At 40.7% G+C, this 23,167-nt stretch overlaps 1 protein-coding gene across 1 annotated transcript; it reads right to left on the bottom strand.

Annotated features, from left to right (window-relative positions):
* Positions 1 to 779: 779 nt before the first annotated feature.
* LOC149289463 (protein strawberry notch homolog 2-like) lies at positions 780 to 22,801 on the bottom strand. The gene is made up of 32 exons (XM_089490530.1): positions 22,791 to 22,801; positions 22,037 to 22,136; positions 20,156 to 20,161; positions 19,377 to 19,480; positions 18,065 to 18,152; positions 12,066 to 12,227; positions 11,672 to 11,810; positions 11,416 to 11,576; positions 11,188 to 11,321; positions 11,002 to 11,092; positions 10,727 to 10,870; positions 10,119 to 10,236; positions 9,884 to 9,989; positions 9,496 to 9,649; positions 9,223 to 9,399; positions 8,416 to 8,513; positions 8,254 to 8,333; positions 7,790 to 8,011; positions 7,516 to 7,643; positions 7,305 to 7,436; positions 6,971 to 7,106; positions 6,662 to 6,774; positions 6,494 to 6,565; positions 6,131 to 6,239; positions 5,644 to 5,715; positions 5,375 to 5,518; positions 5,188 to 5,282; positions 4,064 to 4,156; positions 3,781 to 3,912; positions 3,137 to 3,213; positions 2,582 to 2,772; positions 780 to 1,171 (listed from the first exon to the last, which is right to left on the bottom strand). The coding sequence occupies exons 1-32, from the start codon at positions 22,799 to 22,801 to the stop codon at positions 780 to 782; spliced, it is 3,981 nt and encodes a 1,326-aa protein (XP_089346656.1).
* Positions 22,802 to 23,167: the final 366 nt, after the last annotated feature.

The following is a 23,167-nucleotide window of genomic DNA, read 5'->3' as shown; positions in this document are numbered from 1 at the left end:
ATATATATATATATATATATATATATATATATATATATATATATATATATATTATATTCTATATATACCCTGAGCTGACACCCAGGTCACTACCATTCACACAGAGAAGGGCACGTGGGGGGGTAGTGCAAAGACTAGCAAGGTTGATGTTATGCAAAGATGAGCCCCCCCGTCTGTCTCTCCACCCATCCGTGAATTATCATACTACTAAATGCTGTATTGCTCTGTATGACTTCTGCCAGCAATGCGTAATGTTCGGCAGAGAAGAGGATAAAGTGCTGAGCGCTGTGAGAAGTCAACTCCTAGACACCAATAGAGCCAGTAACTGGAAAAAATGGAAACCAATCCTAATATCTGTCCTGCCGGTACTTAGTGGCTCATCAACATCTGAGGGCTAAAGAAAAGAGAAACACATGACCCCAGCAAAGGTGTGATGGCTCCACAGAATGCTTTGTACAGGTCCAATAAATGGGAAATTCATTTGTGTATGAGCACATAGGTAGGGTGTGTGTCAGTACCATTTGGAAAATGGAAAGCTGTATCTTCAGAGAGTAGGACACTGCTTGCTGCATTGTGAATCATACCCAAATGTCTACATTCATGCAGCCCATGTTGTGTTGAGGGTAAAAAAGGTTTTGGGGGCCCTTTTCAGTTTTTCTGATGTAAACTGGAAAGATCCAAACACTGGCATCGAGGCTTCTCCCACAAAGATATAGGACTGCTGAAGCCGACTTGGGGCCAGTTCTGCAGGTCTGCAATAACGAACACTGAATGATGCTTCAGCCCGTCTCCCAGAAGCTGCTCTGCTCACCCCCATACTGGATAACACTCTGCCGATCAGAGGCTGTCGGGTCAGGTGCTTTTAGTTTTTGTAGCATCTCCTCTATAATTTCCCTAACATTTAAGTGATTGTTTGAAGAAGAAAGAATGTTTCCTAGACCTTCAGAGTAAGAGGTACCTGCCCAAAACTCTTGCGTACTAGAGAGTAGGGAGCTTTGAGTATGGTTGTAAGGCAGGGAGAGGTCCAGGGGATTGGATGTGGGGAGTGAATATGGAGCAGACAAAAGCTCTGCGTTCTGACGGGATTCCTCATGCTTGCGCTTTACATTCAGATCCATCTGTTTCAGTTCCTCCTTTACCTTCTGCACACAGCTCTCTGGGATCTTAATGCCTACGGGACAAAAGTAAATGGCCAGTAATGGGACGAGCACAAAGCTAAGACCGATAGAACCTATGTATATGTAAACCAGAAATACAGAGGCAAAGACTAAATAAGGCAGTAACAATGTAAAAACAACAGTATCTCACAGAAGTGAGTACACCCCTCACATTTTTGTAAATATTTTATTATATCTTTTCATGTGACAACACTGAAGAAATGACCCTCTGCTACAATGTAAAGTAGTGAGTGTACAGCCTGTATAACAGTGTAAATTTGCTGTCCCCCTCAAAATAACACAGCCATTAACGTCCAAACCTTAAATGTCCAAATTGGTCCCAAAGTGTCAATATTTTGTGTGGCCACCATTATTTTCCAGCACTGCCTTAACCCTCTTGGGCATGGAGTTCACCAGAGTTTCACAGGTTGCCACTGGAGTCCTCTTCCACTCCTCCATGATGACATCACGTAGCTGGTAGATGTTAGAGACCTTGCTTTCCCTCGCCTTCCTTTTCAGGATGCCCCACAGATGCTCAATAGGGTTTAGGTCTGGAGACATGATTGGCCAGTCCATCACCTTTACCCTCAGCTTCTTAAGGCAGTACTTGGAGGTGTGTTTGGGGTTGTTATGTAGGAATACTGCCCTGCGGCCCAGTCTATGAAGGGAGGGGATCATGCTCCGCTTCAGTATGTCACTGTACATGTTGGCATTCATGATTCCCTCAATAAACTGTAGCTCCCCAGTGCCGGCAGCCCTCATGGAGGCCCAAACCATGACACTCCCACCACCAGGCAAGACACACTTGTCTTTGTACTCCTCACTTGGTTGCCGCCACACACTCTTGACACCATCTGAACAGCAAATTTACACTTATACAGTTATATAGGCTGTACCTCCACTACTTTACATTGTAGCAGAGCACCATTTCTTCAGTGTTGTCACATGAAAAGATATAATAAAATATTTACAAAAATGTAAGGGGTGTATTCACTTTCGTGAGATACTGTATTTTTACCACCACATCCTCAATTCAAGTTGCGGAGTTTTTACCCATCAGTTTAAGCAACAACTTGGAGAGTCAAAGAGATCCACATTTTAGCTTGGAAGCTATTTACCAACTGTTTACACCCTTTCAGTGCAGGGGTCAGGACACATTTTCCCCCCTGGGACGGTTACTCTTTGCCTAGGGGAAATTATGCTGAGAGGGGTATTATCTGTGCATGTATGGAACCTATCACCACCCAAATTTTCAGTGTGGCATATGCATAAGGAAGATCACTAAAATATGCATATTTCTATCAATAATGTGCCGTGTATTTATTAAGTGTTCTGCGCTACAAATATAGTATTTGGGAAATCAACATAATAGTTTTAATTTTAGTAAAGGAAAGCATTACTGATTACTGCTTTTGGATACTCACCAACTTGTTTGTGTTTGTCTTTGGTTTTTAAACGGACAATCTGTAGGTAGCTGCTGCTGGTGATGTCAGACATTACAGATGCCATGCGGCTCCACACTCGCAGCAGGGATCCACACAACATGTAGTAATGCCTAAGACGTAATCCCTGGACACACTCCTTCCCCTGCTGTACTCCTTTACAATTGCCATTCCTTTGCAGAGTAGGAGTGAAGTAGATGTTTAATGGAAAACAAGTAGGAAAAACAGCACAAAATTAAAGGGTTTTATTGATATTACTAAAGATCATCAAGTAGATTAGCATATATATATAAAATATATATATATATATATATAATATAATATATATATATGCTAATTTCTTACTTTCTGGGATCACTGAAATTAGAACAGCTTCACTCACAAATGCTGCTTGGTTCCCCAGTGTATAATATATATATATATATATATATATATATATATATATATATATATATATATATATATATATATATATATATATATATATATATATATATAATCAGACACACACAAAAAAGAGTAGTGTAGAGGTCTTACCACATAGTATGGCTGCAGTTGCTAAAGGAGAAAATGTATTGTCGTTCCCAATGCTGCTGTGCCTCCTCTGCAGAAATCTAAGAAAAAAAGTGCATGTTATATAGACCATTTATTAATAATCATAGATATTAACTATAATCCCCTGTGAGATTTTATCCCTGATTCAGGATGTTTACCATTTGTCTCATATATTCTGATCTCCAGCCCTACTGCACATATCTCCGATCGGGCGTGCCACCTACTTCGTACCATTGTGTATGAGCTCATCTCCTTTGGACTCCAGAGCAAGCATCTTTTCCCTCAGTCTGTTAGCAATCACACTCCTATCATGCCAAGTCAGTCAGTACATGCTGGAATCTGGGTATGCCTGGGCATGATATGAGTGTGATTGCTAACATAAATATATATATATATATATATATATATATATATATATATATATATATATATATATATAGAATTTTTTATGTCCAATTTTGGTGTGTTACTTTTTTTTTTTTTTTTAAGGTGGGGGGTCATTTTCATTTTTTGGCCAGGTGAATCCTGAATTTTTGGTTTCGGTACAGAATTTTTATTTCGGTGCATCCCTAGTTGTAACCATAAATGTCTGTTTACTAGACTATGCTACAAGCATATGTAGTTACCTTGTGGTACTTGCTGAGCAGACTGTCCAAAGTCTCAGGCTGGCTTTGTTTTCCGATGTTTGGTTTGTACAGGTTGAAGTGCTTCCCATGCCGCTGTTCTGCCAAAACTGCAGAGTACATATCACCACGGACCTGAAAGTCGAGGAAGAAGAAAATGAAAATGAAATACATATACATAAAAATAAATTCCATACATGCAGGATATTTCCAACATAATTTCCTAGAAAGTAAAAGATGTTCACAAAGTCAGGACCAAACAATAGCTAAGTAGACATGCTCCTACCTTATATGACATGTAGAATCCCTCATTAGGAGCTTGCAAATGGAGTGATTTATCTAGCGCTTTATCCCAACTCATGCCACGGTCCACACTTATCTGTGTATAAAGAAAATATATTTAAGTCGGTAACCATGATACAGAGTGGATGGAGGAAGGGCATTATATTATACTATATAATTATATACCGTATTTGCTCGATTATAAGACGACCCCCCAAAATCTAAATATTAATTTAGGAAAAAAACAAAAAGCCTGAATATAAGACTACCCTACAGGAAAAAAAGTTTTACTAGTAAATATTAATTCATGTAAACAATATTTTCATATTTAATAAAAGCTTTGATTGAGAAAAACATTTTTCTGTTTCCTTTTATTTGCCAACCTGCCCCCCCAGTTATCCACATCTGCCCCCAGAAATGCCTTATACCGTCCCTATTTGCCACTCTGCCCCATGATGTGCCTTTTAATCCCCTATATGCCAGAGTGGCATATAGGGGGTTAAAAGGCATATCATGGGGCAGAGTGGCATATAGGGGGTTAAAAGGCATTTTTGGAGATATATGTATATGTATATATATAACTGCTAACAGCAATCACACTACTATCAAGCCAAGGCAGCCAGTAAATGCTGGAACCTGGGGATGATAGGAGTCTGAGTACAGCCTCCCTATGCCATGCTACCACCACCACCCCCCTTACACATCCATACTAACACACACTCATTCACAAACATTTAAATACTCATTCATTCCATTAATCACACATACTTGCTCAAAAACCCTCCCCCACCCCCTTACCTGAACTGCAGATCTCCCACTCGCAGACTTCTGCAGGGGCCCGGCTGTGCGAGCAACTTCTCTGGCCCCGCCCCCAGAGGAAGGAGTGGGGAGGTAGAGTTATGGGAGGACTGTGCTAGCTTCCTGTTCTCCTGCTGCTCGCGACCAAAGCCCGGTAAGTAGCATGGCCCCAGAGGACATTTTGAGGTCCGATTAGAAGACGACCTCGATTATAAGACGAGGGGTATTTTTCAGAGCATTTGCTCTGAAAAAAACCTCGTCTTATAATCGAGCAAATACGGTATATATATTATATAATATATTTATTCATTAGTAGCTGAAGATTCTTACTCTGTAGAACACAACCTGACCATCCTGAGGGTGACCGGGAGTCATGAAAATCTCTTTGCTCTCTTGGTAGATCTCATCCACCCCAGGGGCCAAATCTGAAGAGAAAAAACACCAGGATTTAATCACAGCTCTATTGTTACCCTTCAATGTCTAAATGGTCTTTTGTCTTCTTGACGGTATATCTTACCTAAAATTCCCATATCATATTTCCCTTCTCTTTTGTCCTTTTGGATGAGAAAATCAAAGGTATCAGAGAAAAACTGGAAGAGGCTGTTTTGTTTATGAACTTCCAGGCCCAGCATCCGGTTTAGGAACTTGGTGACTGAACATTCTGGTAAGGAAAAAAAAAAAAAAAAAGGCACAATTTACGAATAGATAAAAAGAGTGGTGGAGATCGTGTGTTGCGCCATGGACATCACCCGTAGCAATGTAGATGTATGATGACATGGTTCTTACCTTTATCAACAACAACATTATACTTGGTCTCCTTGCAGCAAATGCCAACCGAGAGAAGCCCTTGTTTTAAATCTAAAGGAATGGAAGAGTGTATAAGAAAAACACAATCACAACGTGAGAGAAAGTGCAGAGCGATTGCGAGCAGTACGGTGAATGATTACCCACAAAAAAATAAATAGTAACAATGGGTCTAGAAGTACAACTGGTGGAAAAGGCTATGGAAATCACAGAGAGGATGCTAGGATACACATAGTAGACTATGCCTGAGCTCAGGGCATTTCTACCAGGAAAGAAGAGACAAAAAGTACAGAGGAGTGTTATTATGATGACCTAATACGGCATTTGCTCTCTTGAAGGAGTGAAGCAGACAATGGTGTTTTTTCCAATGCTGCAATGTTTTCATGGACAGGGGCCAAGACTTACTAGCTATTATGATGAGTAAAGTTGCAAAGCAATAAATACATGATCTCAACTATTTTCCACTGACCCTGGAAAAAGGTGGCAGGACCTCCTGGGTATCCCTGGGGAGGAACAACATCTCTCTGAGTCTGATTCAAGATGGCCGAAAGGATCTGCTCTAGAGCACGTGTCCCATACTGCAGAAATAAAATCACAATTGCTAATCAACAAAACGTAAGGCTGTGCATGTTTAAAACTATACAATCAAGACTTTTCCATATAAAATGTGACTGTAAGCTTTGATACAATTTCTAAATTTGCTTTGATGTCTAATACCGCAATACAACAGTATTTTTCTATGAAACAAAATGCATTTAATAAGAACTAAAACATTCAATCATGTGAAACAAGCGTACACACACACAGGTTTTTAGGAGGACGTGGCCCCTACCTTGTTCTCAAAGTTATATTTGCTGAGATCTCTACTTTCTGTTGCTCTGCGGTCCCCATGAGTCAGCGCACCCTAAGAAGCAGAAGGAAAAATAATTCATAGTTAATGCGGAATGCGTTTAGCCAAGTCAGAATGCTATCACAATATAATAGATCTCCCATTACTCACCAGGCTCTCCAATCGCTTTGCAACAATAGAAGCAAATCTCCTCTCTCCTGCAAGCTCTGAGATCAGGAAGACATACTCAGGAGCAGACACTTGGTTAGAGCGATGTGTGCGTCCTGAGGAGGTGGACAGGTGCAAATGTGAGGGAGAGCGCACATAAAAGGGAGACGGAATACATTCTCTCACTGACCGCACGCCAATCAAAACACTTCTTGTGTAAGTGTGTACATGCAAACTACCCATTTGGAGTCACAAAAACTAAAGTAGTTTGGATGGAGGCAGTTCACCAGAGGTGAAGAATATGTTGCTCACCAAATTGTTGAATAGCTCTGTCAGCACTCCATGGCAGCTCCAATGTCATGTGGACTCTCCGTCGCTGGTTTCGCACGCGGCGATCAGCCTGAAGAGAAATTCCGGAGCTTGATGCTTCAGAAATTATTGCCACCAGCTTGAAGAGAAACAAACAAAAAAAAGTGTACAATGCAGTATGTGAAAAAGGAGAAACAAAGATATGGGAATGATGTGAAAAAAAAAAAAAAAAAAAAAAAAGGTCAACGGTAATTTAAATGCTTCACAGATGAAAGCTAAAAATTACAATATTAATCAGGCGAGTAAGAAACAAAAGGACCTATCACATAGGAATCACCTTGTCTCCATTCATAAAGCGTTCCTTTTCCCGGAGATTGACATTATCGATGGATAGATTATGCTCAGCACGAGACTCATACCGCACAGACCCATCGGCTCGACGGACCACGCGTCCCTTTCTACCAGTCATCTGTGATAAAGAGGAGATGGTTAGTAACTGCATAAAAATACCTTCATCAGACTGCACGTCTAAGGGTCAACTACAATACCTCAGCCACGTTTTCTGGACCTCCAAATTGATCTATGAGCTCATCAAGTGTGTTGAGAGGCAACTCCTTCCCCAATGCCTGGACCTTGGCCAGTAAATCTTTTTTCATGAGTTCTACCTGCTCTGGTCCTAAGGAAAAGAGGGGGGAAATTAGTGAAAAGTCCAACTGTTGCCTACTACTAATTTTATCCTTCCATTCTAATAGATTAAAATAAAATTTGTCCCAGCAACCTATCTCCAACTCTGTCTATTTGGGCATGCTGTCCACCATATACCCCACATCGTAACCAGTCTTTGATTACCACGGTCAGGCATAACAAGGCCATTTAGAGTGTGCTCCACAAAGATGACATCGTCATTGTCCATTGACGACTCAGGAGATGAGTTGGAGTCACTGTCTAGTCCACCTTCAGAATCAGAACTACTCTCTTCACTGATCCGGATTACACCAAAAGGATCAGCACGGGACAATTTTCCGTTGCGTGGCTTTCCTTTTCCTGCAAGAGGGAAAGAACAGCTTATTAAGCCATATTAATAACAATGCCAGAGGAAGCAGGTGAAAATACACAGGTATTCAAAAAGCCTAAAGGTAATGAAGGAAAACAATCTTTACTGCGGGCCTAGGTGGTAGAAACAAAGGGAATACTGTAACTGTTTGGTGACCCAAAGCAGGAGACCAAAAAGCCAAGGTTTATTATAGAGTAAAGAGATTGTTACAGGAAGTCCGTTGCACCCTTACGTTTTCTCTTAAGCAGGCCTTTCTCTCGTTTCCTCTTGGTTGAAGGGAAATGTTTTTGGATCAAGGACTTGAAGACACCCCTGAAAGATGAAAAAGTGGATTACACACATGCCAAAAATACTTATCAATTGTCTATGAGCCGTACTTAATTCTAGCACTCACTCTGCTGCTGATACAAAGCAATCCAAGTGGCCATCATTTTCATCCATTACTTCTCTGGTACGTGCTTCTCCAGTGGACTGCAGGCCAATAACCACACACTGTTAGGGAATGAGGATGTGAGCATAATGTTATAATGATTTGTTCTCCTATGCAGTATGGGCATCATCATAGGTTTCACACTTTTTCTCTAGCTCATCTCACTACAATAAGATGCAGTCTTTTATAAGAGTTCAACACTAAGGGGAGCACAATAAACACGTTTTATGTTGTACATATGACTCTGTGGTATCACAAAAAGGTCTATTCACTTAAGTGGGAGTTTACAGGAGGGTAGTACATTTAAACTCTGCAATATCACTGTATTACCAAAGGAATGGTTTGATGAGCTTGGTGGGGCAGAATGAGTGAGTGACCTGCACAGGCCTAAGGAAAAGTAGTTAATGTACTCCAAGACACTTCTAGATTACCACATTACCACCAAGTTGCCCATTAAATGTGGATGTATCTAAAACTAAATGTTTGGCTTACAGTATGCTTGGTAAGTGGCACAGCAGTTTTATCATTGACAAATATGGGTGGATTCAGCCAAGTACGGTTAAAGGGGGAAAGAAAGGAGGTGCAAAGGATACAAGTTGTTGCTTCGCTATTTGCTTTAGGTATAGTTTTGTCCCAGGTACTAATTTTCCTACTAAATCACACACATTGGTCTTATCCAGTACATATTCTATTGTAATGTCACGTCCAAACACAAGTCCCCCCTCATTCCCAAGGTCCCCAACTTCTCTGATACGACAGCAATGCTCTCACCTTCTCTTTTGCCAGTTCCTGCTTGGCTAGCAGCACAAGACGACGCACTTTTGACGCTATACACAAATACTTGAAGAATCTCTGATGAGCAGACCAGAACTGCCCCCATAATGACTTCCTGGACTCCAACCCTAACCAGTCTGCTGCCGTTTGGAAAACTGTCAATGCCTCTGCCCACTTCGAGAGAAAGAGAAAAGAATACGATTATTGGGGTTCTCCTTGCGGTTTTTTTTCTTTTCACCTTGTAATTCCAAATTGTTATGTGACTCTCACCAGCTGGGCAGCCCTGTTGTACATTTGTTTGTATGGCTCATCCAGAGGAATCTCCTCAATCCGGAAGGTGACTCCAGAGAAGCTGAGTTGCCTTGCAATATACATCCCACTGACCTTCATGTCCATGGCAACAATCTCCATGGCACCCACACCCCTGTATGATATAAAGAAGAAGAAAACTAAATAAAAAAATAGAGAAATCTGTAATGAACTTATGCAAAGATCTAAAATGGTTGAGCATCCAAAGCAGCAGCAACATATTTACAATACATGTGCATATACAATATAAGCTGCAAGTCACAAAAAATCAACTATGGAATTAACAGAAAAAACAAAAGCTTTCTGTTCCTTGAACAAAGCATTACAGCCCATCTGTTTAGTAGGTCACCTCTTTTCAATGGCATGTAGGAACTCCTCAAAAGTGCTGAAAGATGTTCCTTCACCCCAGATGCCCAAACGGCTCATGTAAATCATGTTCTTGGGTTCAGATGCACCTGTGATGACAAGGAGCCTGGTTAAAGGCAGAGTGAAGCACAGCAAACACATATAGGTAAAGCAGGGAGGGCTGGTAGAAAAACATCTGGATCGTTGACAAAGACGGGAGCAAGTCTGCACAGACTAACCTGTGGCGCTTGCATACACTACACGTGCCAGAGGTAAGTTGTTTTGCAACTCCAGAACAGCGCGGCCCATCTTGGTGCAGGACGCATTCTTAGCTTTATGACATTCATCAAACACAATCTGCAAGCAACAATGTTAAGGAACAAAAGTATGCACACAATGTCACCGTATGCATTTGTTGTATATACTTGCTGATGCACAGAGCACCAGTCCCTAACCATGTCAGTGCAAACATTAATATAAAAAGGGACCTAATCACCTACACAGAGATTAATAAATATATATATATATTTATATACACACACACACACACACAGATTATACACTGTGAGCAAGGAGCACATACATTTTATACTACAGTAATAGAACTGCTAACAAATCTGTAGCACAGCCCATAAATAAAGCAGGAATAAAACCGTATGTTTGCTGGACATTTTCCTCATTTGTGTCATCACTGTATGGCCCTCTATGCTAACTATTCACCATTGCTTGTATATTGCAATTGATTGTATATTGCTCTATGCTAAGTATTCCCCATTGCTTGTGATAACCTTACATTCTCCAGACTTAGGTCTGGGTCTGCATAGTGTTTAGACCACAAAAAGGATACCACTCCATCAAAGTTCTCCCCACACCAGTCTCTGATTTGTTTAATGCGGGTGCGGTGTTGTCCCCCTGCTTGGCTTTCCCCAATAAGTGCTGAGTAAGTAGCAAACAGGACGCCCTCTGAAGCTGAAGTGTCTCCATATTTAATCTTGATAAATAAGAGAAGGCAGAAAGAATAAAGTAGGTCAATATAAATGCAACATAATAAAAATATAATTTTATACAATGATGCCAGTAATCAAAACCATAAAATACCAACTATAAAAGAGATGAGCTAACCTTGCTAAGTGCATGTACTGGAATACAAGTGGCATCGATGTCTCTGAGATCCCGTTCAGCATCACAGCGTAGGTCATTGGATACACTGAACCTTGGAGATATAATATAAGAGTGAGACACACTTAAGCACACAGTAGGCCATAAGCTGCATGCCAAAACACCAGACCAAAAAGCAACAGAGCTTACCATAAAGCTTTCTTTCTTCCTTTGAGGAAGTTTTCCAAAATGATCCCCGCAACTGTACGTCCTTTCCCTACTCCGGCCCCATCTCCAATTAAAAATCCAGCTCTTTGTCCACTTGGGAGTATTACCTCATGTTGCTGAACATGTTTATGAAGAGAAAAAAAAAAGGAATAAAGCATTGAGTATCACCTCAATGTTCTCCTTAGCGTTTCAATGGCTTCATCAACTCACCTGGCAAGCATATATAATGGCTTCCAGTTGCAAAGCAGACAGCAGACCTCTGTCAATAATAGAATTAGGAAGGGACGGCGAGTAAGTAATATTCGGTGGAGGAACACTGGACAATGTGCTGGTCTCCACCACACGGTCAGGATGCTGCCTACCAATTTTAGCTGAAACAAGACAAAACATAGGCATAAATCAGTCGGTAAGTCACCAAGTTCCCCGAGACCCTTACCATCATGTTAGATAGCAAATAGACACTCACATTTAGATGGCACATAATCCGCATAGGTTTCTGTGTGCCCCAGTTCCTCTGTGTCTTCGTCTTCCTCCTCTTCTTCTGCAGTCTCTTGAGTCTGAGGTAAAAAAAAAGGGGGGAAAAGGGGAGAGGAATCAGTTTTAAGCTTGTCAGGAATTAGTGGTTATCTAACCTTTCAAAAAAAAATAAAATCTGTGTGTAACCTGTGGTTGCACTGCAGGTGTGCTGATTATAGCCTGCAGGTCCTCCAAGCTGTCCAAACCAAGGAAGGGACGGTTTTGTGGGAAGAGCTGAAAGGGGACATGACAGAGGACAAGTCACATACCTGAGAGCATGAACTATAACACTAATAACCAACACACCAAAAAGCATAAAATGAACTCGGTTCTTGATCACACACCTGAGTGGAGATGGAGTCCTGAGAAGGAAAATCCCATATTGTTGGTACAAGGCTGAGGCTGTCAGCTGGCAGGAAATCTTGGGTGTCAGTGATGTCTGACAATGAATCAGGAGGGGAACCAAGGATGGGGTGACTGGATGGCTCATTGAGGTAACAGGAGTCCTGAAAAGGAGGATATTTAAGTTCAACTAAAGGGATACCAAATTCTTGATCAGCTCTCAGCTTTAATGGCATTGGATCCTGACGCAGATGTTAATGAGACTAAGCTCACTTGTGATCTCACCTTAACATTTGCCGGCTCTAATAAATAGTGTTCAAGATCTTTAATCAAAGTACAGAACAGACATTGGAAGGAGTCATATGGGTTTGGAACCTTAGCTCCTGGTCTTTTGCCACTAGCCAATTCATTCAAAGAAAACTGGAATTATATGAAACATGTCTCCAAATGACGGGCACTGCTACATGTGCACTGAAAAGGGAGCTATCAATGAGTTCTTATATAAAATTAGACAGCAAAAATAGTATGTACATCACCCTGCCAAAAAAGGGCTGCTTAAATAAAACTGCAAAAAAGGAAAAAAAACTTGGAGCGGTTTTAGCTTCAAATCTAGGATATCATATAGATTATACACTAAACGACCAAAAGTACGTGGACACCAGACCATCACACCGATATGAGCTTGTTGAACATTCCATTCCACAACCATGGGCTTTGCAGCTATAACAGCTTCTACGCTTCCGTGAAAGCTTTCCACAAGATTTTGAAGCATATCTGTCGGAATGCGTGCCCCATTCATTGAAAATCGCATTTGTGAGGTTAAGCCCTGATATTGAACCAACGCATACCGATTCATGCAAAAGGTGTTTAATAGCGTCAAAGTCAGGGCTCTGTGCAGGCCACTCAGGTTTCTCTACATAAAGCTCATCAAACTGTCTTTATGGACCTTGATTTGTGGAAAGGGGCACAACAATCATGGTCACAGGGGTCGCAACTGCAACCGGTCCTGCCACACTAGGGGGCCTGGGTGACTCCTGCAACCACTTGACACAACGATGGCATACAATGATGGGAAGCTGTTTGTGGGCAAAGGTGGCACATGTCACTTGGTGAAGTTGGGGGGCCTGTGGTTTCTAGTTACTTTCCTGGACAGAGTCATGCTGGAACAGGAAAGGGCCTTCCCCAAATTGGTGCCACAAAAGGTGGAAGCATACAATTGTCTAAAATATATCTGCATGCTGTAGCATTAACATTACCCTTCACTGGAACTAAGGAGTCTAGCGCAAACCGTCAAAACAGCCCCACACCATTATTCCTCCTCTTCCAAATGTTACAGTAGGCACTATGCATTGCGGTAGGTAGTGTTTTCCTGGGATCCACCAAACCCAGTTTCAGCCATCGGATTTCCAGACAGTGAAGCGCGATTCATCACTCCAGAGTTCAGTGGCAGTTCACAATATTAGCACTTACAATGCAACAGGGCAGAAATTTCCCAAATTGACTTGTGGTACAGTGCCATGTTTAGAGTCACTGAGCTCTTCAGCACTACCCGTTGAACTGCCAATCTTTTTCCTACGGAGATGGCATGCCTATGTTGTCAGATATTTCAGGCTGAATATATATAATTGTCTTTTGCGTGGCATGTAATTTGAATTACCTAAAATGATGTTGCATATAGCAATTATAATGGTATTTTTGAGTAATAACACTCAACAAAAATCGCGTAACCAAAAAGGAATTTTTACTAAGACAAACTGATTTAATGTTCAATACGTAAGAAAACAGTTAATCGGTACATAGCAATACCATAAGTTTCCCATCATTCAATTAAAGCATTTCTTAGACAAGTGATACATACTGAGAGCAACCATCCACAAATATGTTAAACATGTGATCAAGTTGCTAATTATGCTATGTAACACTTAAGAATCTGATCGCCAGATGCTAATCAAACAGGAGAGCTTTATGCTAAAACACATTGTCTTTAAAAGACAAAAGGTTTTTTTTTCCACTGGAAATTGATCCTCTATTTTATTTTTGTTTTACTTCAATAATATATTTACATTGTCCGCTGGCTATTCAAATAATTTTGAGAAAATAATGTTTCCAATTAATTTTCCTTCATCAACAGGACAGCAGCAACAATAAATGTTATTTTTATCTTAAATTGTGGAAAATGTTGTCTTCTCAACATAGCAGGATTTCATTCTGTTTTGGGATATATACAATATATTTCATCATTATGAGACTGCAGTTTATAACCCAGAAACGTGGCAAGGATGTGCAGGGTATTTACCGATAATTATAGTATATTCTTCTGAGGATATACAATATTTCCATCTATTAAAAAGATCACCAATAATCTGTAAAGATTGTCTAAGCACAGATCCAATTGAGTACCTGTCTTTATAAATTGTTATTAGTACCATTGCAACAGAGTAAGAGTGAGGTATGGTTATTTATTTTGCTACCGCCCTATTTATTGCATTTTGCCGTTTGGTTTGTTATTGCTGTGTGGAGTGGAACCAGTAACTGTTTGGGGAATATTGGATATTATTAACACATGCGGCTTATCTCTGGTAATATCAGATGTTTATACAATATAAGGTAACTCATCACTGTATGGGGTGCACTGTACCGATCATATACATATGTTGCAGTTTTTCACAATTAATTATATCTTGATTAACTACCGTGGTGATATAATATGTTGTTTGAATTATATATTTTTTGTGATCTGAAAGAATATAGGATCAGAGGTAAAATACAGGGCATCTCTTTGGATGAATATTGTGGGTGCGGTCCTAAAATAATTAATAGCGCCAGCAATTGCATGTGATACAATATTGGTTTCACCTACGTTATCCCTTAAATATCCCTAATAAGGTGCTTGATTTTATACATCTGTTAGCAGTGAGACTGAAACACCTAAAGTCAATTAGGAGGGGTGTCCACACTCACTAGATGACCAAAAGTGTATCTAGGCAGTGCCAATAAACCCGGCATGACAGCCTGCGCAACAACAAGAAATACCCCTTCAGCCTAGTTGCCCAGTATTTAAGAATACAGACAAGTCGGCGTGGATGATGCTGCGTGACATTCAACTGGCTGGTTCCACTTTTAATGAAGACATCCCTAAGCACGGTTCTTGTTTGTGATCATGTTGCTATATAATTTAGGGGTCGTACTTGAAAAGATAAAATGACACATGAAGTTATAGGAATTATACTAATACACATACTTCACCTCCATAATTTATCATGAACCCCAAAACGGTTTTCGATCAGACGAATGTCAGTTGAAACGCTGAACTTTGGGAACTTATATCCCTACAATAGCTTTGGAGAAAACCAGATGTTTCCTTTAAAGGATCCCTGGCAATCGTATACATTTCAGAAGGAGTGACCGTCCATATTATCGTATGGGTTCGCTAAATTATGACTGTTACTGTAGAAAAGGCAAGGCAGAAATATACTGAGATCAGCCTCAACCTTTCGTAATCCGGAACATGATGCATCTCTTTAAAAAGAAAAAAAAACAGTGATCCTTCAAACTATAAATTACTGTAAGAAGGGTCATGCACAGCTGGATATTACAGGAAGGCATCTCAACATTTGCACATTAAAATGACATCAAGCGATCTTCCACTAAAGAAAAAACAACCCTAAGAGTTACCAGTAATACAACATTCAAATATTATTTTTGCGAAATCTAAACGTAGAGCGGCTTTACAAAGGCTATTACCTTAGGAGAAATCGCTCAATCCTATACAACGCTATCCAGCCTACAACTTTCACATATGTTCCAATTCAAAACTGGTCAAAGCAGCCAAATACTCCAGATTCCTCATCTTGATGAGCTCATATAGTCCTGCTAGTAAGGGGTTCTTCATAAATTAACAAGCGTTAATACAGGACTATCAATTGGAATGGGATCCCACAATGAGATTATCATCGGACATTAAAAAAACGTTTCTAATACTACTGGTAATAACCCAAATATAAATATTACTGCCCGCAGCGTGAAACAAATTTCCCTTTCCAGTTGTCTACACAGACTGATCCCCCAATTTTAGGGCCCGAAACCCAATCATTAAGGGAGGATGCAAATCTAGAGCAATGCTAAACATGCCGCAGTAACAAACGCACCCGGGGCACTTTCACCAGCTCCAGATATTATTAATGTTTATTGATTTGTATTGTATTCCCACCAACTAGGAGCTAGGCGAAAATTTTAATATGATTACTTACATTTTCAGAAAATTAGGGGGGGAAAAAAAGAAACATTTTTAAATCAAATATTCCTCAATCATAAAAAAACTTAGATAAATTGTGTCTCTGATAAGCAGACGATCATGAGAACACAGAAAGAGAACAGTCCAACTACAATTCCAAGTGTCAAATATTCAAGAACCCCCTAAATGCATCACTGTTAGAAGTTAGAACAACCCCCGGTCCTGACATTTCGGTAAAAACAATAATTCTGACATTGCTGGGTGTTGTGGATGATTAAAACCATATGGGGGGGGGGGGGGGGGAATCAATATGTGTTGCCAAATATACAAAGGTTCTCCAATTCTATAAAGGGGAGAGATATAACATTATTATGTTTGAGACAGGCATATTATGATATTACTGGAAAACAGATCCATCAGTGTTGCCGTCTCTTTTAGAACCCCCCCCCCGGACTAGAATTACTGGAAAATGAGGTTGGCCAAACCCCTGGTGCCAGGTAAGCCTTGCCTCTCAAAACTTTACTGCTGGCGCCATGTCTCCTTTGGCGTACTTTAAACATCACCCTATGGGTAGAGCCCTCATTGGCCGCAAGAAATTCAAGCTTGAACCTAAATGAAACATAATTTTATCCTAACATACTAAAAAAGACCACCAAAGTCTTCCCTGAAAGAAATATCCTTATGGGTGAAATCAGAGACATTCTATATTGGGCCACAAAAAATATTTATATAATTAACCTTTTCATTCAAATATTTATATTGGGATTTTTTTCCCCAAACAGTTAATGAGAAGAAAAAAAAAAAAAAGAAATCAAACGCATGGTCAACAAAAATCAATATGTGGTCAGAAGTATGTGTAACAAAGTTTCAACATACATGCATTGGAGATATTCTGACTGGAGAATCTCTGTTTCCAAACAAAAGTGGAGAGTTTTTGTGAATAGTAGGCTACAGACATGGCAACCTACGTAACCAAATAATTTATTTTAATGTATCTATTGATAGAATGGCCTGGTTGTCTGATGCATGTAAACATGCCATTCTTTCTGTTGTGAGTGGAAGACACGGAAAGACCTGCCTAGGCTGCTTGAAGTGTAAAGAGAGGTGCAGTGTTTAACTCTTGCAAGAAATAGCCCCAACGGCCTAGGTGATGTTAAAAGGAAAAAAAACGTGAGCTACCCCCCCGAGCTTGGCAATATCTTTGTTCAATTTGTTCAACAAATTAGGAATCTGCTGTAATCTCCAGAGTGTCTCCAGAGTTCTACTGGAGTTTTATGAAGCTCAGAGTCTACAATGCTATATAAGCCATAACCCAAACATTACATGAAGCTACAGTCACATATTAACAAACCAGAATATCAAATAATATAAACTAGAACTGTATGATAGCTATGCCTCATCCTAAATTTGTTCTGAAATATACTATTTATCTATGCTGCTGGGAGATATGAAGCTATTGGACCATCCCAGACATTAATGCTAGAGTTCCCTTGCCAAGTCTGCTGCTCACGGAAGAGAGACCTACCAGTCACGCAGTTACTGGAAGAGGGCAGGGTAATAATGAGTATTCTGAAAGGTCCACAAATATAAATCTTGACTGGAGATATGTCAGATCAATTGTTCTGTTACAGAAAAGACCAACATCGGTAAAAGAAGACTCCTATACATTATCAAGACTGCCTACACCATAGCAAGACCGAGAATTTTGACACTACCCAAGCCAATCCTAAAACAGGCAATTTGAAAGGGTATTTTAGGAGACCTCACCTTCACAGCCTCGGTTAAAAACATTTGCCTATGGGTCTTTTTATTAGATGAGGGCAAAATTAGATAGTAGCCCTGATAACCTGATATACTGTTAAAAGAAAAAAAAAAAGGGAGAGAAAAAAGTAAACGAGAACCCTGGTGGGCCCTTTGTCAACCATATGTCTATTATCCTGTAATAGTTTCTATGAGATACTCTAATCACATATAGCTACTGTTGAGAAATGTAAATTAATATCTATTACCGAAACATCTATTACTGGATTAGTCACCTGATTTAATTATCACTGACTAAGCGTACTACACTAATATCAAGGAAAAGGGACTTCACAAAGCCATGAACATAACAAAAACAAGCCTTCTCCATTGCTACTGGAATCCAGAGCAGTCAAGAGCAAATTCATTTGTAAAAGATCCCCCCCAAACCTTCTGCTACAACAAATGACAAGAGCCCCTCAACTCATGTTATTAAGGAGACTTGTTAACCCAGCATTGCTGCAAGACAAGTGGCCAATATCGTTACAGGAAGAACGGATGTAATCTTAATATTACTAGGCTTAAATTACCAACATACCTCCCCATGTTAGTAAGGAATTGTAAAGTAAAAATAACAACATGGAGATCCAATACTGTATTTTATATTCCTGTGAAAAGACTGATCCTTTTAAGTATTGGAAATATATGAAAGGCCACCTCTTCTAATCCACTTTCTTTTGGAAAGAAAATATAAATATATCAGACAACACATTAACATTGGTATTATCTTCATATGAGACAAGATGCTATATTTTTATATAAGCGTATAGCCGCCATCTTGATACTACTGGCAGACTGGTTTTGGAAACGCAAAACAAACTTGATACTACATCTATATAGTATCTTGTCGTGGAATGGATGGATGGATGGATGGATACATAACCGTCTCTGAAATATGAATATGAACAGATAAAATCCCACCCAACAAGTATTTCGAATATTAAAGCATGTGTTCCTACTTGGCTCCCAATGTTATGGGGAGCAAACAGTTTACCTAATCCCCTTACCATTGGGTATTTAAGTAAAAAAAAAAAACCAACAATCCGGCAGATCATAAGAAAACAAGCCACATACATATTAAACTGGATAAATAACCACATCCTGCAAAGTAAGAACCTCAATTGTACTAAGAGATCAACAGTTCTAACCACATGTACGTACCCAAGCTGGACAGACATATCAAAATCATGTGACCTTGTCAGACATCTGTCACACAGTAGAGATACTCATTATCACACGTATATCTGGGTCTATAAGCACACACAGTACTACTCTATACCTGAAAGCCTCCTCAGTTGCGTTACCTGTTGAGTTGCTGCTGCGCTCATAGTCCTCCACAGTGTGAGGAACCTTCCCGACTGATACGGAAGAGGAAGAATGACTCTATAAAAGCATCTCAGCACTGGAACAAGAACTTGCCCAATGCAATTAATTACCAAGCACCCGAATTCTGTCCCATCCCTCGTACAAAAGCGAAACTAAAAACAATATGCTCCTGAAGCGATATCAGAGAGCGACCTCGTTTAGGAGAACGTTAAGATACGCACACAACTTTTACCAAAGGCAACACTTTTTAAATGTCCAAAAAAGCAGGAGAACACCGTAAGCGTTTGGACGGAACGAAAAACCGACAACACCCTCTAAGAAACTTAAATTAAAAGGGATGTACCTTGTTCACAGAGGACACCTTCAGCCAGAAATGCAGCTGTGACATGCCAAAAAAACAGAGGTGCTGGAGCAAGTGCAGATGGAGAGATTCAGCTTTACACATGACAGCAGGACATCACAACAGCTGGAAGCTCCTACCCCCCCTGCTTCTACTCACTCCTCCCTCGAATGAAACTGCAACCAGTGGCTCACTCTTTGCTTTTTTTTTTTTTCTCTCCACCCTATGACTCCCCTCCTCTTCTACCTCCCTCCCCCCAGGGCATACACAGCCGGCCCCTGATCCCACTTCCTCTCAGAGCAGTTCTGACTTTCAGGAAATGATTCTCGGCGAGGATTCCTGGCAGTCACAACACTTACTGAGCCTGGTAGCAAGCTCCGCCCACAACATACCTGTACCTGCAGGCACAGCCAATCAAAGAGCAAAACCACCAGCAACATAAACCTCCGGCGCCACACATTAACCTCTTTGCTGCCAAGTGCCAAGCTACGAACTATGCATTTAACCTCTTTATCGCCATAACAAGCCGCTATTGAACTCGCTTGTAAATGTTCCTTGCTTGTTAACTCTTTCTTTGCAATCACCCTTAATGCAAGTCTCTATGTGCGATGAAGAATTGATTATCCCCCCCCCTCCTGGGAGCAATTGGATTGAGGGGAATGTAGCAAATTCCAGGAAGTTTAATATTTACAGCAACTAATGCGGCCACATTATCATTAGTATCAGCTCCAGGAACCCAAGAAGAATACCACCCCCCTGACAGTGTCTAAAAATCATCAGCAGAGAGCCCCCTCCCTTTGCAGAAGAAAAAGAAACACAACAGAGCAATGGTCTGCCATTCTGCACAAGGACCCCTATTAAAAAGACATCGCTCCATCACCGCTGCCACAGAAAAGAAACCTGTCGAAGCAATCATCCCACGTAAAAACACCATAGGCGCCTAGCCAAGTGCCTCAAACGGCATTTGTAAAATATTTACAATAAACACAAGGTAAGGGGATTTAAATAAATGAGGGGGGTCATTTTCTGCCCCCACCCAACAATATGCAGTCACTACGGGGCAATACTTATCCTCTTTCAAGCCTAGAATGTGAGGGTTCCAACACTATTAAAAAAACTGTCTGTTAATGGGGACGCAGCCAGATGTTTTTACTGATTGCGGTGTCATTCTGATAAGTCTGGTTATGAAGGCAAACAATTCCTTCTGACCCTAACCTACAACTATGATGTAGCCAAATACCTTTTGAGGGAGGTGCAGAAGAGGTTAACAGAGAAGTGTTCGGGACTGGCAGTTTGTTCTCTTTTCTATAATTACCCTCCTTTCGTTCAACCCGCTTTTCCAGGGGTTTTCCAAAGCAAACTAGGTGGAATCTTAGTAAGCTTTTATACGCGTTCATCGGTACAAGCAAACTTTCATTTGGGGTGCAGCGACAAAGGCTGCAGCACGTCCATCCCTCCGAGGAAGCAGTTCGATCAGATCGCTTACACATACATTACTGGAAATATCCCTGCACATTACGCAACATACAGCACAGGTCACCACAGAACTGCAGCCAGACGGAGGGGAGGGGGCACCGAGACACCAGGGGCAGAGATGGTGGGGGCGGACACAATGAAGCAAGAACGGGCTCAAAACATGGGGGAATAGAACAGGACACTCGGAAATGGAAGAGGATAGCACCGTGAGACATTGCGTGGCACTGCAAGACAATGGATCTACAAACAGAAGGCAGGAGGTTACAGGGTCAAGTAGATGAGTCTATTCAGTAAAGGGAAGGTTGTGGTTTTAACTTATTTACTTCACTATACATTATGAAGTTCCAACCCCAGTGAGCCTCTGCTGCATAAAGAGATTGACTGGCCCTGTATAATGTATAGTCATATTGTTGAGATATCTTCAAAAGTCTCCTTACGCATTGAATGATGCATTCTACAGGGCAAGCTCAGCCCTTCTTGCGGGGGAAAAAAAAAAAAACTTGCTAGGCATGGCCCTTCGTAATGAATAGTGTGGCTCAAGGGAGCTGGAAACCACAACTCTCCTACAAACACTCCTGACAAATAAACTAAGAGTCTGATAAATGGAGACATTGATAGGTGGTTTTGTATGTGGCGTATGGAACAGCGTTAAAGGGGATACATCGGAGGTGTCAAATAGTAAAATAAGACATGTTGCACTGCCAGGGGTTAAATAAGTTAATCATGGCAGAAACAAGCAGGCAAAAACATGCACATAATAGACAACAATGGATGACAGACTGAGAAAGGACCCCCACCAGAAAGTCCGGGCTGTCTATTAAGCTGTCACCAAACGAAGACGAATTGTTCTGTGTGACTGGACCATTGTAATATTCTGCCTGGTTGTCGAAACCCAACCTGTAAGAAAAAAAAAAAGTTATTCGAAAAATGTATTTTCTTTGTTTTAATTAACAGTTAAAGTAAGACAAGAAAATCAGGAGCAGAAGGAGTAAATCAGTAGCCATGCGTAAAAACAAGAGAAGGAAGTGATGAGACAAATAAGATTGTAAAAGCAAGCTGGGAATTCGTTTGACAGTTTCAATTAGTAAATAAACTGGTATGACAGCATACAATGTGAAGTAAAAGCGCACCAAGCGGGTGGACCAGATGGAGGGTCCGCCAGCTCCACAAACATCAAATACAGCCAAGACATAATTTGGCACTCCATTAATGTGACCACTGCATGCTATGCTCCAGTTGTGTGGAGGCAATACCAAGCCTTTTCTTTGTATTTGGTTTGAAAAGGGGGTGAGATGCAAGTGGTGGTTACAGTAAGCGGTCTCAGTGGAATCTGCAGTGTACATAATGGCACAAACTGGGCATTTCACTAAAGTAGGCGTTTCCAGCAGAGTGGGGGTTTCAACTCAAGTTTCTCCTGTAAAAAGGGTTGAGGTGGCACTCCATAAAGCACTGTTTTAACTGCATTATTAAGACCAACCCTGTTCATCTGGCAAGGGAAGATCGACCCTGCATATGGCATAGTGATAATACTGAGCTGAAACTGTAACTTACCTGCAAACCATTTTAGTAATTAAACATCACAGAGTTCAATGAAACCAACAAAGATAAATCTTCCAAAGGAAAAAAGACGCAGAAAGGAACAGACTGGCAAGCATGCAAGAAAGTGCTTCAGGAACAAGAAGTGTATCCTCGAAGAATGACAGGCTGGAGTAACATTAAGCTTCAGGGAGACAGGTGGGAGAGAAAAATAACAGACAATACACTGCTCAGTTTGTACACAAAAGAGATTCAAGAGACAAAGGAAAGTCTGCAGAGAATCTTGATATCACAGAACACCAACAAGATACATGTGATAAACAGAGCATGGAAGACCCAGTGCAGCACAATCCCCCACGAGGGTTGAGGACCATCCACTGGGAGACATACTG

The sequence above is a fragment of the Sceloporus occidentalis genome, unplaced genomic scaffold (assembly GCF_023333645.1).
Source record: "Sceloporus occidentalis isolate IW3139 unplaced genomic scaffold, rSceOcc1.0.p SCAF_45, whole genome shotgun sequence".
In the NCBI taxonomy this organism is placed as follows: domain Eukaryota; kingdom Metazoa; phylum Chordata; class Lepidosauria; order Squamata; family Phrynosomatidae; genus Sceloporus; species Sceloporus occidentalis.
The sequence above is the reverse complement of the archived record's forward strand: the minus strand, read 5'-3'. Positions and strand labels throughout refer to the sequence as shown.